Source organism: Nipponia nippon, unplaced genomic scaffold (genome assembly GCF_047370975.1).
Source record: "Nipponia nippon isolate SJK-2023a ecotype South Korea unplaced genomic scaffold, ASM4737097v1 scaffold_10, whole genome shotgun sequence".
Classification (NCBI taxonomy): domain Eukaryota; kingdom Metazoa; phylum Chordata; class Aves; order Pelecaniformes; family Threskiornithidae; genus Nipponia; species Nipponia nippon.
Genome location: NW_028262291.1, coordinates 22,317,838 through 22,335,921, shown reverse-complemented (window position 1 = coordinate 22,335,921; position 18,084 = coordinate 22,317,838). Strand labels below are relative to the sequence as shown.

The 18,084-nt window shown below is 44.4% G+C and overlaps 1 protein-coding gene across 2 annotated transcripts in view; it reads left to right on the top strand.

The window, feature by feature from the left end:
- Positions 1-8,126: 8,126 nt before the first annotated feature.
- Positions 8,127-18,084, top strand: part of PAMR1 (peptidase domain containing associated with muscle regeneration 1) — a 58,365-nt gene continuing 48,407 nt past the window's right edge. For both annotated transcript variants that reach the window (XM_009472846.2, XM_009472847.2), the window contains exon 1: positions 8,127-8,345. In XM_009472846.2, coding sequence (XP_009471121.1) covers positions 8,273-8,345 — 73 coding nt within the window. In that variant the 5' untranslated portion in view covers positions 8,127-8,272. The remainder of the gene's footprint in view (positions 8,346-18,084) is intronic.

The window sequence follows — 18,084 nt, the reverse complement described above, 5'->3', positions numbered from 1 at the left end:
GGCTGTCTTACTGAGAAACTTCTGACACTCTTTCAATATCTCCGAAGCAGTGGTCTGGTGCTAGTCTGTTGGTAATTCCAGTGGTAAATCTGGTCTGATGGAACCTATTTCTTTTTACTTCTGGTACAAAGCAGGCAACACACTGCAAAATGAGAGCCTCATTCCTGTTTGCTGCTGAGGGTGGCAACTGCAGTAATGATAGCAACGCTCCACATCTCTGGAGGTGCAGGAAGTCCAGCCAACCCAGGACTCGGTCAGAAAGCTTTCTGTGTGACCCCTGACATTGTCACTTCTCCCAGTTTCAGTTATGGTTATCCACTAAAGCTCCAAAAACTTAAAAGACTGTCATTTAGCCCCACTGAATTCAGTGGGATTACTGATTTAACCAAAGTTAAGCACATGCTTAAGTCTTTGCTACGTCAGAGCTTAAAATACCATTGTGATCAGTACTGTGTAGTATCTTCATGGATATTTTAAACAGAAGCCTTATGAGCTATACAAAGTCTTCCATTAACTTGAATGAACTTTTTAGCTAATGTTTTTTGTGTATAGAGTCTTTTTCCTTGATTAACAGCTTATAAATCTTCTAAATCTCCTCAGCTTATATAGCTATAAGTAACAGAATTATACTAAGATGCATTTTTTTGTGGCATTGGATACACAGAGGGGGATTTCCTGATACAAACATATCCTACTACTCACTGAGCATGCATTCCTGAAAAGTGCAACAGTTCGTAATTTGACAGATAGCAAAACAAAGTTTCCCATAGAAATTAATGTAAGGGCAGTGGGTGGGATCTGTGTTTCAGAATTACACAGTTTAAATACTGAGGGACAATATAATACCACATATGATCTTTCTGATTCATATCCCAATATCACTGCCTAAAAAATAATAAAAGAAAAATTATTAGGAAGCATTTTTCTTTTTTTTTTTTTTCAAGTTTTTAAGTGAAACATCAATAGTGGTCTGGCATGCCAGAGTTCGAAGATGACAAGGAAGACATGGAGAATAAATATGTGGAAGCAGGATCATCAGGACTGTCAACTGCCACATCAATGTCTGACAGGGACAGAAGAGGTGGACAAGATGCTACTTTTCAGCAACCTGCTCTTCAGCAGTTTTCAGTTTTGCACTAGTTGAAGATGCTGATGACTTTTTTAAATAAAATTGAAGACATGACTGCATATTGGCCTGAGATTTTGATCAGTATATCTTTTTATAACACGAGATCAAATTTTGCAATGCCCTGGTGACCTTGTGCAATTTTCTCAGAATGGGCTACTGTGCTGAAAGATCTCAGCCACTTCATCTATTAGTTTGAGCAATCTTGCTCTCTCTTTCTGAATCATTATATTTCTATTGTCTTCGTAATCTTATTCAGGTCCCTCCCTTTTTGTCAAGGTCAGCCAAGTCAATCAAGGGAGAAGGACAGAAAAACTGGGAAATGATTAGCATAAGAGAGTGTTAAATGATGGATGGTAGAACTCCCAAAAGATGCATTGGGAAGATACATGGCATGTTACTGTACATTTCCTGATTATTTACTTGTATGACATATTAGACAACTGTATAAAAGGTGAATGATTTCATTACTCCTTGCAATTAGAATTTTGCAGTTGTTCCTAACTAGACTTTTTCACAGAACATTCATAAGGACATTTTGGCAAATTTGACCTACAGGGACAGAGAAAGTGAGCCTTAATTTCAGTTTTTATGGGGATCAATGAAAGGAGAAAAGGAGATCACAAAAAACCTGCACTTCAAACTAAGTTCTTAATTTGTTAGGCAGCACTGTTCAAGTCTTAAATCACCCCCTTATCTAACTGCTATGCAGTTACAGCTCATGTGAATGATATTTCCAGAAGTGCTATACTTTTACATTTCCAGTTCGGAAAATCAGACATTCAGCACCTCTGAAAAGCTGACCTTCCACCAATTACTTCCAACATACATTTTTCTGACCTTTATTTCATACACACATTCATCTGGCTGGACTTCATGCTGCAGGGCTAGGCTGGCGTTCTAGGTGGAGCATGGTTAGGTTTCTGCCTCAAAATCATATTCTCTTCTTGGCTTCCATGCTGACTCACATGTACCCAAGACCATAAAACATAAGCCCAACTTAAATAAAACCAAAACAGTTGCTAATTTTCTGTCTCTCTCTTGTTTTGGTGATCAGTTTGAATCTGAAATAGATTAGAAGTTTTATTCATTAACCTAGAAAGCCTTATTTATTAACCTACAAAGCAAAAATGTATATCACAAGAATGACTGAATCTACAGGTTGTTCATGTCTGTGTAGAGAAATATGTAATTGCAGCCCTTTTTTGTTACCCCCTTAGACTGTAATATCAGTGTCTGACTGATTATTAAGTAGGTTTGACTACTGGCTAGTTTTAATTTCAAACCAAATTTTCCACTTGTTTCTTTTCTTACATGTTGCTATGGTGAGGATCATCATAGACTGTATAGAAAAGTGAAACACAGAAGGATCACTGAAAAAAATATCCAGACAGATTAAGACATGAAATAACAACTGAAAAAAAGTGTATTGCTTGTTAGGTGCCATTAAGCAGTCATATTTTTCTGGCCATATTTTGCCGGTCACCTGCCCAGAAATGCATTTGGAATCATAAACTACCTCGATTTTCCTGACAAAATCTTTTTAACAAATACAAGCATTACCATTGTCATTACAAGTCCCATTAGGTCAGGGGCTGTAATGTGTGCTGGCACTACAGCTCCTACCTCTTTTGGCTTCTCCCATTCTCACCCATTTAGCTTTCCTGGACTGTGATGCCTCAGTCACTGAGGATTTGCATCCTACACAGAGATGGGAATAGTTTGTGGAGCTCAGTCCAGAAAAAGCTGCACAAAGTGCCCTTGCCTGTGTAGGCAGGCTACCGCAATTCTACTGTGGTTCATAAATGCTGGATATTGCATCGCACACATTTGGCAGAACTTGTAGCCCAAAGAGCAAAGTATACTCTTAATGCTCCTAGAAACTTATAAAATGTTCCTGCGATTTTACAGTAAGGTATGGAATTTCTTTTAAAAGCTGTCTTTTAAAGGCAAACACTTTGTAACCTCTCCTCTAAAAGGACCCCCTTATTCAACAATGCTTTGAGGGGAGGAATAAAACATTAGTGCTAATCTTTCATTAACTGCTCTTGCTGCTACTCTTAAAGCTCCAGGTCTCAGTTTCCTTTGAACTTTATTTTCCCTCTGAGATACAAGCCCTTTCCAGCTTCTCAATGGGTCCATTTTCTTTTAGAATGTCTTTCAAATGGTTTATTCAGATTTTGTTTGAGTGGGATGGGTATTATTGGGCAGTCACTAAAGTTCAAGACCTAACTCCATCAACCATGCTGGGAGCATGTTTGAGCTCAGATGATTCAAACGCTTTCTTTGGCAGAAGATTCCACTAGTGTCAGTGGGAATCTTGCCTGAGACAAGAGAGAGAAATGGGCTCCAAATGTTCTTGTAAGAAGGATGTCCTGTGAAGGCATCCAATCTGTAGCAGCGTAAATGAATAACATTGAAAATCACAGATTTCCTTCCAGCAGAATCTCTAGAGCTTTGGAAGATCATCAGGGCCATTTGGGATGGAATCATCTGAGCGGAATTCACAAAAGGAGAAAGTTTTCTGTTAATGTTCCAGTAACAGAAACAAGAGATTTCAGTAGTTTGTGTAAATGGGGGAAATAAAAATTTCATTAAAATTTTGAAGACTGAAAATAAGTCCTTCTGGCTCTGAGACAGTGAATTTATTTCAAGTCCAAATTGATTTTATTCAGAACTATACATTCATCTCTAATTATTCTTCACTCAGCCCTTTCAAGCAGGACAATCCAGAGCTTCAAGTACCAAACGGGGGTGAAGTTACTGCGTTCACTTCTTGACCCACCACTGCTTCAGGAGATGAACCTCAGCTCATCTCCCCGCATCTCAGTTTTTCCCCACTATAAAATGGTGGCTTTCTTTCTGCTCTTGCAGACTGGATCACAGAGTGTTTTCATGTCTCAGAGTTGATGGCAGATTATTAGAAGTACAAGTTAGTGGTATTAATTACACATTAATTATTCACTCAGTGGTCAATTATTATTTATTAAAGGGCTTGTTTTTCTCTAGGTTGAAATGGATTTCTAGGTACTTTAAAATGACTTTTAAAATTTGATAACTATCAATTTTTGCAGCACTCTGTTTTACAATTCGGTTTCAGCAGAATGTAATTTTCAAACATGTACTTAAGTACGTTCAGCAATAGGGCAGATGATAGAAACAGTGCAGCCAAATGCTACAGTGAGATTCCTCAGCAGCACAGACACATGGTTAAGAGCTTTTAGCTTTCTTTCATGGAGGATTACATACAGCCTGAAATATTTGGCCAGTGTGATCTGCCTGGTTTGGTCCCTGCCTCTTAATAGGAATGCAAGAAGTGCATTCAGGAGTACTCTGTAAATTGCCCAGAGTCATTCCTGGGGTTCAAGCTACACCCCACCAGATAACCTGTGTAAATAGGCCATGTGCAAATCTGTGGGATCATGGCTGAATTCACTTCTTTGGCTGCTGAGCCATTCTCTAAGGAGGCAGTGGATCCACCAACTAAACTGATTTTGCAAGGTGCCAAGCTAAATTAAGCACTGTAGAGTGATGCTGAGTGCAATTATGTTTCCTGGTGGCATAATTACCTTCCCTCAGAGACAAGAAAAACAAAAAGATGTCATAGATCTACCAGTTTTCCCCTTTAGCCCACTCCTCCATAAAACAGAAAGACCACTAAACATCCTAAAACAGAAGGTGTCCCTGCAGAGCTGCTCCTTGCACATGACAGACACAACTTCAGCTACTCCTTTTCTACCATGTTGAACGTCTTGCCACAGGAACTGGCTCAAATAAACGAATAGTTGTGGCCCTTGTGGGTATGTTTTCCCCAGTGGTTCCAGCCTTTATGAGACACCTAAGTATTAGGTCCTCTCGGTCTGGCCTTAACACTTTGTTTCCCTGGGTCCAGTCTCACTCAGTGCTCTGGGATTTTCCTTCACTTCACACACCAAACCCAGATTTTGGCTTACGTCCTCATAGGACTCCCCCTCAGAGATATCTAAGCCTCAGATATCTGTAAGCCAACTTTCAGTCCTAAAAGGACTTACTAGGTTAAATAATTTAATTGTTTACTAGAAATAAGGGCTAGGAAATAAACTAATCATGATTCCACAGACATTAAAATAGTTTTGTGTTTCTTTGTGAAGAGGTAAGGGCTCCCCATTTTCACTGTTTTCATCTAGTTTGGGGGGCTTCAGGTTTTTTCCTTAGGTTTTTTTCCTCCTGCCACTGACCAGCAATGGCTTGTTAGAGGAACTCAAGCTGGAATTAGGAAAAAGTTTTGAGCACATGCGTGAGCGATCAGAAAGGAGCAGGGGGCCGCCAAGGCACGGTGTCAGGGTTCTGGGGCACGAGATGGCCATCAAGGGCTCCAGGGGAACGTGGTAGCTGAACCATAATACAGCCCAGTGGGACTTGGAGAGCTTTGGTAGCCTCCTCCTGAGCTGCCAAGGACCTGGGACACCTGCCGGGGTGGCTCAGCAAGGACAGCTCACATGCTAGGACTGGCGGAAAAGCTTTAGTCTGCTTGTTAGGACTTCCAGTTCCAGATTGCTACGGACTGTCGTTGCGATGATTCCTGTGCCCAGAGATTTCCACTCAACAGCCTTGGTTTCTTCACCTTTTACAAAAGCTGTGAACATTTTGCCTGTGGTGTCAGAGGTGGAGAACAGGAGCTACTATGAAATACAGGGGTGTGTGGAAACTAAATTGCTGTACGGTGTCCCTGGTAAGGTGCTGCCAGCGGGGGCCACAGGGGTCTCTGTGAGAAGAGGCCGGGGCTGCCCCATGCCCAACACAGCCAGTTCCAGCCAGTTCCAATGGCCCCACTACAGGGCACAGCTGAGCCCCTCAGCCAGGCTGGTGGCACCTCAGGGAAAGCATGTTCAAGAAAGGGCAAAAGATGCCAGACAGGCAGAGGAAGAGAGAAAAAAAGTGAGAAAGAGCCCTGCAAACATCAAGGTCAGAGAAGGACGAGGGGGAGGAGGTGCTCCAAGCAGAGCAGGGATTCCCCTGCAGCCCACAGAGAGTCCATGCCAGAACAGATATCCACACCACAGCCCCTGAAGGACCCCATGCCAGAGCAGGTGGATATTTTCTGAAAGTCTGTAGCCTGTGGACAGCCCATGCTGGAACAGGGTAACAGTGTGAGGAGGAAGGAGTGGCAAAGAGGAGCTGCAATGGACTGGCCGCAGCCCCAAATCCCTGTCCCCCTGCATTGCTTGCGGGGGGAGGTAGAGGACTCAGGAGTGAAGGCGTGAAGCTTAGCCTGGGAAAGGGGGGGGACAATGTGTTGTTTTACTTTTCATTTTTGTTTCTCACTACCCAAATCTATTTTACTTGGCAGTAAATAGAGTTGAGTCTGTTTTGCCTGTGACAATAACTGGTAACCAACTTCCTTGCCCTTGTCTTCACCCTCTGTCCTGCTGAGAAGGGGGGATGAGTGAGTGGCTGGGTGGCCTTTAGCCAAGGTTAACCCACCACTATCAGTATCTATAGATCATACTGAAATAGTTAAAAAGGTGGTGTTTGAGAAGTGGAAATTATATGTTTATTGACTTATCATTACTGTATTTGCAGTTAGCATCGGGTCCACTGCTAAGAGCCACACAGGAAGTCAAACGGCAGCTAAGTACAAAATGTCCTTCAAGTACCATGTTATGCTGACATGTTCTGAGTAGCACTATGTGCCATAATGGTTAAAATCTTGGCATCTATCTCAGGTTGTCTTATATTAGTATTCTCAATGGTGGGTTTGCATCAGTGTTAAGAGATTTAGAGAAAAAAAGACTATCATGAATACTTTGGTATTGTTTTATATGGAAGGTGCACAAACACTATGAAGACTGTTCACAGTTAAAAGTCAATAGGTTGGTAGACAGACAAGCATAACCTAGAGAGATGTGTGGATAAAGGAATTCACTCCATGAAAGACCACCTGAAGGTGTAATGGATTTTCCACTGCAGTAAACTACTCATAGTTTCCATTGGTTACTGCTCTCAATTTTTTGAGGTTGCTCAACATGCCTAAGAGCTTTACAAACAGTTGTAGGTATGTTAAAGTTTTTTGAGATACTTGAGTTTCTACTCCAAAGCAAATGCCAATATTTCATTTTTTCCCCCTCACAATGCATGTAAATTTTGAAAACTTGCTACAGAAATGGAATTGAGAAAGTCTGGTTTAGAACTATGAAATATTTCCTTTGGATAGTATTGAAAAATCATGCAAGAAAAATATTAGAAAAAATATACTGCTATGAAATATGAGCTGAAGACCAGATAAAATCAGTAGCATGTGCTAATAGAAAAGGCAAAACAAAAAATGACACAAAGATAAAAACCAAATGAAATGATCTCCTTTGTTTGGATTGAACATTTCCTCAATATCAACATGTTCCGACAAAACATTTCAATTTTGCCAAAATTGCATTTCCTGGCAGAAATGGACTCCGTAAAAAGGTTTTGACTAGCTCGAGCGCATGTATGCCAAGTGATTCCTTTTGTGTTTTGTGGTTTTCATCCACTGTGGAGTGAACTTTTAGTGAGCTTCATTCATTCATCTGCCCCACCATAAAAACGCACGGCTATTTTAAGCACATTGTAAAGTGGAACATGTTGCTTGGCCAGGCTGCCTGGTCATGGGAGAGTGGGCCAGGAATCCGTCTCTGCACCCACCCCACACCCTGCCCCGCTGTTAGGGGCAGCACCCCGAGGATGCATCAACCCCTGCAAGCCCAAAGGAAGCATGTATGAAGTGCCTCCTTCTGGAGATGTCTATAACTTCAGCTCACCCACAGCAACTGGGATGACTCATATAAATAGATATTCACATTTCTGTTTCTTCCCACTTTACAATATCTTTCTTTCCAAGATGAAAATTGCTGTCTCAGAGCTGAGCACTGAGCCAATAAACCCATCACAAAAGGGATCAGCTGCCAGAGTCCAGAAAGGGTTAAGGCAGCAGTTGGAGAGGTTTGGGGTGACGTCGTGCTTCTGGATGCCTGAGAAGTCTCTTGAAGGTAGTTCCCCTCTGGTGAGGATGGGAGCGAGCTGAGGTCTGAAATCCGAGATCACTCGCAGCCTGGATCTGGTGAGGTCCCAGTAAAAGCTGTTTGCCTGCTTTCCCTTCCCGAGCAGTCACACCGCTGCACCGGCCTGGGCAGTATGGAGCGAGCCCCCTGGACACATGTAGGACTCACTCTCCTCCAGCTCCTGCTCATCTCCTGCTTGCCAAGAGGTACCGTAAGTGAGCGTGTGCATTCCCGGCACGGCTGAATGAGTCCCTTTCCTTCAGTGTGGTCAGAGGGGTTTGATCTCATGCGCTGTCATGGGAAGTAGAGAGATCTGCAGGGATGGTAAAAATAGAAAGAAGGGGCTCTGCTTTATTTATTTTTTTCTTGCCGGCATGGAGTGTTTGTGGGGGGAGGGATGATTTCCAGGCAAACTTAATAGCCTTAAAGAGAAACAACTGGCTCGATTTGTTTGCCAGTGGCCATCAAGAAAAGGGTATGCAATCACTTCGCTTACTACTGCTTTATTTTCTCAACACTCAGTGCTAAGGAAATGATGATAAAAAGAGGCATTTAAGTCTCTGAATTGTAAAGCGTAATTTGTTTAGTTTGGCAAGACAGAGACTTTCCTCTCCAGCCCCAACACCAAGAATGAAGGCAATGGAGGAAAAAAGTTAAGGAAAAAAAGAAAACAAAAGCCACACATTGTTTCCGATCTGGGCTTTAGTTCTGCCAATATTATTCTTTCGAAGGGGAAGCCTCGTTAAAGCAGAATGATCTTTTTTATACTGAAGCCTTCCTCCAGTTTCTGCTGAACCCGCATGTATGGTTTCTTCTTGATAAGGTTAAGTAAAAAGCATTTACTGTTGAGTGCAAATTTGCTGTTGTTATGGTCACGAACGTGGGCTGTTTACACCTGGAGGTGCTTGCAGCAGCTAGCTGTCAGCATCGCAGGCTGCTTTCTCAGGAGTTGCAGCCCTAAGGACTGGGAGGTGCGGTGCCCTCAAATCGCCCACCCTTCAAGCTGCCACAGATTGCAGCACTCCTGGCAAGGTAAGCGCCTCTTACTGGGGGACCTGTCACGTACACATGCACTCTGATTGCAATGGCTATAAATAATCAGTGTCAAGGACGGCGCTTCACAGCCTGCCTCACCAGAGGCCGCAGCAGAGGGTCTGCCTCTGCAGTTCCCTTCCCTGCTGGCCCCTCGCGGCACAGGATGCAGGTGACAGGTGGTGACCAGGGATGTCCGCCTGCCAGGCTGGCCACTGGCACCTGCAGCCGTCCTGGGAGACTGACCTCCTGCCAAAGCTTCCCCCTGGGCCACGAGCACAGAGAGCTTCTCCACACCTCTGTCCCACATGCACTGACTTGTCCCTGTGGTGGCCTGTCCCTCAGCCACGTGCCAACTTGCACACTGGCCAGGCAACGTGGCTCTGTGGCATGTGCTGGGGTGGCATAGAAATAGCCCTGCCGGTGGCAGAGCAGCCCTAGGCATGGGCTGTAGCTGTAAAGTGGCTAGGTGGGCAACAAATCCCTCCTGCTGCGGGGGCGGCATGTCTCTCTCATGGCGAGAAGCCGGTCCGAAGAGCAGCGGGCAGGCACTGGGCTGCTGGGGGCCCCCTCGGCAGCAGTGATGAGGGGAGGCAGGAGGAAGGACAACGATGGGTGATGGGACATGAGGGCTGTGGGGCTGTGAGCTTGGGAGGGAGGATGCCAGTACCCCTGACATCAGCTCCTCACATGCCAGGAGCAGTGCGAGAAGGTACTGGGGGATACATGGAGCAGAGACGTCCCCCTCACCCCCTCTCCTTCCTCACTGTGCCTTCCCTGCCCTGCTGCTGGTGGAGCAGCCGGTGGGGGCACTTACCCAGCCCACAGCTGGCGGGATGAGGAGGGGGCCAGGAGCTCCCCTCTGGCAGAGGTGGGAGGGGCACTCAGAGACAGGGGAGCGATTCAAAAGTGCAGTGGCCTTAGCATGTCAGGGCAGGTTGGAAAATAGCATTTTGCCTCCTCCCCACAGATGTATCCAATTTTTTATCCATACTTATCACACCCAGTTGCACAGGGCCTCCCTCAAGATTTGGGGGCAGGAGTCACGGAGGTCTGGGAATTGATTTTTGGAATAAACTTGAAGGGCAAGTGACTCATATTTCCTTAAAAACATATATGTGTTTGTGTGTGTTTCTGCCTATCTAAACCCTTCCCAATCTCTCTTCCCCTCCCCCTTCAGCCTCTGTCTAGAGAAGAGGAGGCCAGATGCACTCAGACACATCCAGATGCATTCAATCTTAGCAAATGGGTTACTTCAGTTCACATGTTTAGGTTCCTAGCATGGACAAAGGGAAAGAGACTTGCTTTTTATTTTGGAGAAAAGCTGGGGCTACTCACTCTCAACCCCGAGGCCACCTCAAGGGGCTCCCAGGAGTCCCTGCAAGCCTGCTGGTGCCCAGGATTTGGCTCTCCATCAGCCCAGAGGGAGCCCTCACCACCACAGGGGCGGTGGCAGCACGAGCTCCCTTGGGGACGTGGATGCCCCTCTCCTTCCTGCAGGGCCAGGGATGTAGAGAGAGGCCATAGGGCAGGGAGACAAGCTATCAGCAGGGACAGAGGGCTGGCAGCCTCAGGGCATCTGCAGTCCTTGGTTAGGGCTGGACTACACACCCTGGGAGAGCTGTAAGGAGTAAAATTTGAGATGGAGGCTCAGGGGTTTTGCTGCTGTCTGTGTGGACTGTTTCTGTCTGGGTAACATTAACTGAAAGTAAACTGCCAATGTGTTCCAGGTCTCACACTGTTACAGCGAGCAAGCACTCAAGACAGGTCCAGCACCACTCCTCCATGTTTATAACACAAGCACATTCTCACCTTATGTGGTCATGAATTTCAATACTGCAGCTGCTGCTTCTCCACAGATTGCAAAATATTCTCCCCTATTGCAGAAGTCTGGCTTTGCCCCCCAGACCCCATTAGCAAAGGCTGGGCTCTCTAACCTCATTGATGCTGGCACTAACTCGAAAGTGCTACATTCATTACCTGTTCCTGTTCCTTGTCCTACAGCACAGAGAAAATAAAATCTCTTCCTGATCACTCTAGTATAATTTTTCTGGCCAGAATAAGCTCCCTCTATCCCAGAAAGAAATCAAGGCCTGAAGGGTAATATGGCAACCTCTGAGTTTTAGCCTTACCCTGGCTATTTTATCCTGTCACAGCCCTTCTCATATGAAGACACAAGGCCACAGTGCTGATAATAAGATCACAAATGCCATCTCATAATTACAGACAAGAAACCTAAGGAGGGGGAGGTTTAGGGCAGACTTCTTCAGGTTACTTTAGATGCTTCCTGGCTAGTGGCACAGATGGCCTGTAATTTAAATCCAACTATGACAAAAAGATACCGTCAAAGGAAGCTGTGTGGTGTTTTGAGGGCAAGGGGAAGATGCATGCAGAGGAGAATGAGGTTTAAACTGGAACTGGATCTGAAATGTGATGGAGGCATGAACACTTGACGCAGCTCTCTGGGCCTGTGGCCCAACTGGCCTGTCCCTAAAGGGAAAGGAGGGGATATAAGGCTTTGGTACAAGAAAATGGGGAAAGGAGCAGAGTTTCAACTCGGGAGGCGCGGAGTATGGCTCTATTTTGCACGTTACAGCTTACCACTGGGGAACAAGTGCTGCTGAAATGTAGGAAGAAAGGGAACAGGAAGTTTCCAATAGGAACAAGCATCCTACCCTAGAGCTACCTGTCAGTCCTCTCTGTAGCAGTGGGTAGAGCAGGCAAGAGGAGGGGCTGCAGGGCATGCAGGTTTATTGAAAGAGGAAAATGGGGGGGAATGACACAACTGGTTGGGCATCACAACTGAGGCAACGTTGGCTGAGGGGTAGTGAGATTACTGAGGCTTTAACATGTAGAAAGACTGAATTGACAGTCCTGTTTTCAGTTAAGACTGGAAACAGAAAACCCTAGAGCTATTTGTGTTAATGCTGTTTTTGCATTAACCCACCATTACAGCACTTAGATGGGCAAAGTCTAGACCTCACAAATAGGAAGCACAATTTTTATTTCGCTTTCCTTTCAGTTACATCAAGATACTTGATTTTTCGCACAGAGAAAGCAAAACAAGGCTGTGTGGAGAGACATACAAGCTTTGGAAGTCACATGGGAAATCCTGTTAAGGACCTGATGGAGACCTCAAAAATAAGTTTTTATTGAACTAACAATTCTTCTCTCCTTGGAGCAGAAGTGTTGGGAGTTTATGATTTGATTGTCATAGCCTAGTTAAGAATAGAAGCTTACATGTGTAAAAAAGGCAGTACTGCAGAAGCATGATGAAGCAAACCTACAGCCTATCAGGAACAATATTGGGACTATTTATTTCTGAATTTATAGCTACTAAACACTATATGACAGCAGGAAACCTGCAATAGAGACCCTCCTATTTGAAAACATTAGGCAGACCCCAATTCCTGAATCAAAGGACAATGTGCATTAGCCTTTTTTTCTATGTGAAACATGATCTGAATTTTTAAAAAGGTAGACCTTAAGGCACTGGTGGTCTCATCCAGCAGAACACAGTTGTACTTACACTAGACAGGTTTTCAATGTTTAAACAGAATATACTTTCTGTAGTAGTTTAGTCTGCTTTCAACACAATCCTGCACTTGGGTCTTAAAAAAGACAGTCAAGTTAATGCACATTTATTAAGTGGACAGATTCAGCTTAGCATAGTAGATTTTCCCCTGTGTTCACCCACTGGCTTGGATTTTTTTTTATAGAAATCCTTTCTTCCACCCCCCCCCCCCCGCTGTGTGAAAGCACAGGAAAGGATGCTAACTGACTTTGTAGAAGAAGCGGTCTAATTATTCATCAAAGGTCTGTGACCCATAAAGCAAGCACACTGAGTAAAACTAAAACAGGGATGTATTTTAGCTCCTCTTTTAATTAGCCCAGCTGCTAAAAAGAATAATAATTTGTAAAGAGAAGCAAGTGTTTTTAGAGACAGCATTATCGCTTTAATTCTCTTAACGCTCTATTCCTAATAGAGGAAAACAGGCATAATTTGCACAATAGGTTATCTGGGGCAAAAAGAGGTTAAGAATAAAGACCTGCACTTTACTTCATTATTAATGGTTTGGGGTATACCGTTTTCCAAGAGCCCTAGTAAAAGCCTCTTAAAGGGAAAATATTTCTTCCCTTCCAAGGTCTATTCCTCTTGGCCTTACTGAAATCAAATGGAGAGTTTTACTGTACATCACAGTGGAGCCACAGTTTCACCCAACATGCTTCTCATTTCCAGCTGACAAATTCTAGATCTCCTGTGTGCTCAGAGCTCTTCTTGTTGTTAATATTAACATCCACACACGATACCTATGGGGTGGGGCCCAGCTTGTGCATCTGTGCAATGACAGCAGCGCTGAGCAAGAAAGGAGAAGGATAAAACAGTAATAAAAATGAGACAGACTTAAGAAAATGTTAGCTGTTACTAGGTTTCACCTCTGTTGGAGCTATTTTTTCTTTAAATGAGAAAGCTTTATTTCAAAATTATTACATGGCCAAATTTTCCCTAATAAGAGCCTTAAGAAATTGCTCCTTCAAACTCAAATGCTCATTTCTTCTGCAGAAAGCAGTAAATGCTTTTAAGCATCATGCTGAAAAATTAAAACGCAATCAAATAAAAAGGGGCAAGTTCTCATCTGTAGAACATGAACTGCTTGAATAATCACTTTGAAAGAGTCATCCTCTATGGACCCTAATTTTAGAGATGTATCTGTTCGTATCTGCTCTGTTAATTGCACTGTTAATTTATAGAATCATAGAATCATTAAGGTTGGAAAAGACACTTAAGGTCATCGAGTCCAACCGTTAACCTAGCACTACCAAGTCCACCACTAAACTATGTCCTCAAGCACCACGTCTACCTGTCTTTTAAATACCTCCAGGGATGGAGACTCAACCACTGCCCTGGGCAGCCTGTTCCAGTGCCTGACTACCCTTTCAGTGAAGAAGTTTTTCCTAATATCCAACCTAAACTTCCCCTGGCACAGCTTGAGGCCGTTTCCTCTTGTCCTATCGCTTGTTACTTGGGAGAAGAGACTGACCCCCACCTCGCTACAACCTCCTTTCAGGTAGCTGTAGAGAGCAATGAGGTCTCCCCTCAGCCTCCTCTTCTCCAAACTAAACAACCCCAGCTCCCTCAGCCGCTCCTTGTAAGACTTGTTCTCTAGACCCTTCGTTGCCCTTCTTTGGACACACTCCAGCACCTCAATGTCCTTCTTGTAGTGAGGGGCCCAAAACTGAACACAGTATTTGAGGTGCGGCCTCACCAGTGCCGAGTACAGGGGCACTATCACCTCCCTGGTCCTGCTGGCCACACTATTTCTGATACAAGCCAGGATGCCATTGGCCCTCTTGGCCACCTGAGCACACTGCTGGCTCATGTTCAGGTGGCTGTCAACCAAATTCATATGGCACTTTTCAAAGCAATTTGAAATAATACTTCTTTGAGCTTAAGTAGTGCTTTACCAATGTGCTGAAGGATAAATTGAGGCATGGAAGGAGAGCTTGCCTTTGCAGGATAACAGAATGGACTTGTAGGATGGGAAGTTCCATCAGTTCAGACCAAGATATGGATGTTCTTATAAAGCACTTTCTTCCATCTTTCAGTTCTGATAAATACATATATGCAGCAGGGTCCTAAGATGCTCTCTCTTTTGGAGGACTGTAGAGCACATTTAAGCTATAAACTTTTCTTTTTTTCCCCCCAAGGACAGATGGAGATGGAAAACTGGTTTTCTGCTGGTTTTCTGCTGGTTTTCTGATCCCTCCACATAGCAGCTAATGCCAGTACAAGGATAGGGAGTGGGAATGGGAAGCCAAGGAGATAAAGCAGGAAGGTGTCCCATCTCATCAGCAGCACGGGCTTATATCAGCTTAAAGTGACTGCAGCCTAAAAAAGTCATTCTTCCAAAGAAGTGGAAGACACAACAGTTAATTGGTGTAATCAGGCTTGCTTCAATTCACCTTAGTTCTTAGCCACATAATTTTCCCAGCTCTCGAGACCTTTGGAACAGAAATCCCCTTTCTATCTAGCAAGGTATCTATGACTGACAAATTCACCATGGCAAAAGACAAGTGTGCTGAAGCTGAAGTTTTACCATGATGAATTGCTTCACCCACCCCTGAGGCAGCAACGTGCTTGTGAATCTGTTCCCGAATCACCAAAGCTTTAAGCCTGACCTAGTAAGATAAACCAAAATTGAAGTTGGTTTACTTGAATATCCCAAGGTGCAAACTGCAGTTGGTTAGAAGCTCACTAATACGTGGATCACACTTTATTTGTTTCCACACCCTCAAGCCCTTGTTCCCCATAAACAACCTCCCTGAAGATGAAAGCTAATAACTCACTACATTCTCCACCACGGTCTTACCTTTCATTTGCATCCCCATCCCACAGGAGTCTCTCTTCCTCTTTCCATATTTCTTTTTTCTTTATATGGCTGAAGAACCTTTTGCTATTATTTTAATTTCCTTTGCAAGGTCAAATTCAGCTTGGCTTTTGGCAGTTCTTCCTTTGTCCCTGAGCTCTAAGACATAGCTTGCTTTGATGATCAGACTTTTTTCCATCCCTGATAGGTCTCTGCTTTTCCCTTGAATGAGAGATTTGACTGGGCTCATTTTATGTCCCACAGGATTCATCACTATCCTTTCCAGCAGACCTTGTATTGAATAGAACTAGTGCTTTAAGATGGTCTTATCCTTGCAGCTATTTTTTTATTACTTGAGCAGCCTCTCTGAACTCACTGGCATAAGAATAAGTAACATATCTCCAGTATTCTTATCTTCCAAGGAGACTTCTGGCTTTTCAGAATGGTGCAGTAAAAACTACACTTTTGGAAGATTGCATTTCCACTCAATTTCAAACAATATTTCTGTCAAACCCCCATCATGACCCTTCCCAAGTACTAATAAAAGAATTTCTTGTGTGGTTTTTTATCACCTCATTTTCCAAAATCCTGCAGTTTGAAACAGGATAGTATTTGAGGTTTAGCGAGGACAGAGATGGCTGAGTCATATGTGTGCCCAGACCATGAGGGTGATAGGAAAAACAGACACACTTGTGTCAGGGAGATGATGACTACATCACTAACTGTTCAAGCTCCTCTGCTGCACACCAGGCTGCCCAAGCACATCTTGGCCAAGGAAGTCAGCACATTTTGAAAAGGTGAAGCAAAAATAAGAAGCAAAAAAGGGAATTCTGAGCCAGAGAAAGTGAGGGATGTGGGTGAGCCTGGCAAGTCAAATCAGAGCTGGATTTGCTGCAACTTCGTAAAGGAAGTGGGTGACAGTAGAAGCTTGATAGTCTAGCAGATTAAAACTGTTTACCCTTCAAGCTATTGCAGCACCAGGAGTAACCTGCTTCCACTCCTTCCCTTCACTGGCTCCTGTGGGTTCATGGTACAGAGGCAGGCAGGCAAGCACCACTTTTAAAAAGCCAAACAGTGAGCTGAGTCAAAATCAAGAGCAAAGGCTGAAAGTTTTGCCTTTGTAGTCTTGAGGATCTGTGGAGAAACTGAGGTCCTCTTACTGACAGGGGAAGTCAGTAAGCATTAAACTACTCAGCAAATTGGCTGTCCATTTCATTTGGTGCCACCTCCCCTGTAGATGCTTTTCATCTGCTTTTCAGCAGCTCGGCTCCTAGCGGCCAGCTCAGTGGAGCCCAGAGCAGGATCAGCCAGCCCACCCCTCCACACGGTCCTGCTGCATCTTCTCCTTGCTGAGGCCCATCACCCGCATGCAGGTTTTCACAGAGGAAGCTCAGGGCCCACATGTTAGCAGGGAAGGCTCCCCAAAGTGTGGAGCCTTTTGTTCCTCCAAAGTCCTGGCTCAGCACCAGGGAGCAGGGGAGATAGCAGCATCACTGTGATGAATTGCCGTCGCTGTAACTCAGCCCTTTGGACTGACGCTGCTAACAGGGAGGACATTGACTGGGAACATCCCCTTCTACTGCCATCTTACCAAATCCATTGCTGATAGCCTTTAGGATCTGAAATGTGCTATAGGGACTAGGCGGTCTCACTAGGTGCAGATGTCACTGAAAAGCACGAATGTGTTGCCATCTGAACCTGGAAACGCACGAGAATTACCAGCCCCCCCTGCATATGCCTCAGTGCTCATCTCCCACCTCACTTGTCCCTCAGACTGGACTGAAAGCATTGGGTGAAACATTGCATTGTGCTCTGCCAGGCTCCCAAGCTGAGCAGGTCTTCCCTCCGGCACCTTCCTCAGAGGTTCGTGTGCCTTCCCAACACAGCCATTTCTTGCTTGGTTTCCATGGTTTTGAGCTGCTTCCATGTGTGCTGTTTGTGCCTGGATTTAATGGGCTTTTCTTCCATGATTAAAATCCCATAAATTAATCCACTGTTTATTTGCCTGTCAAGAGATTTGTTTGTTCTTTTCAGCCGAATATTTTGCATGGGTTGTCAAGCAGCTTCTTCCTGCTTCTCCCAAAATCAGGTCAAGCCACTTTCTAGACTGTGTTTGACACTGGGAGATGCAGCCACTGCCTGCAAACCAGACTGCCTGCTTTGGAGGATTATCAAAGTCAGGCCCACAAAGCACCCCACAATTATCTCTGCCACAGTTGACCAAGACCTGGCTTCCAGTATTTTACTCAGTCAATAAATCTAGCCCTGCTCTTCTCTGCCTCATTCTCTTCTGTTTTGGGGTAATAATGGCCAAGTGTGGTGTGGGGAGCTGCCAGGCGTTACCATTCCCCCAAACACACAAGAGGGAGTGGGGTTATGCCTCTTCATCCCTGGTGCCCAGGCTGAGCTCAGCAATACAAACAAATGTTCATTACACATGCTAGTGGCAATGTGCATCTCCCTCCTCCTAAATTTCTGAGGGAAATGTTTCTTTTGCCTTTTGTTCAGTAGCCTGGAGATACTTATGCAAAACAAAAGGGATCCT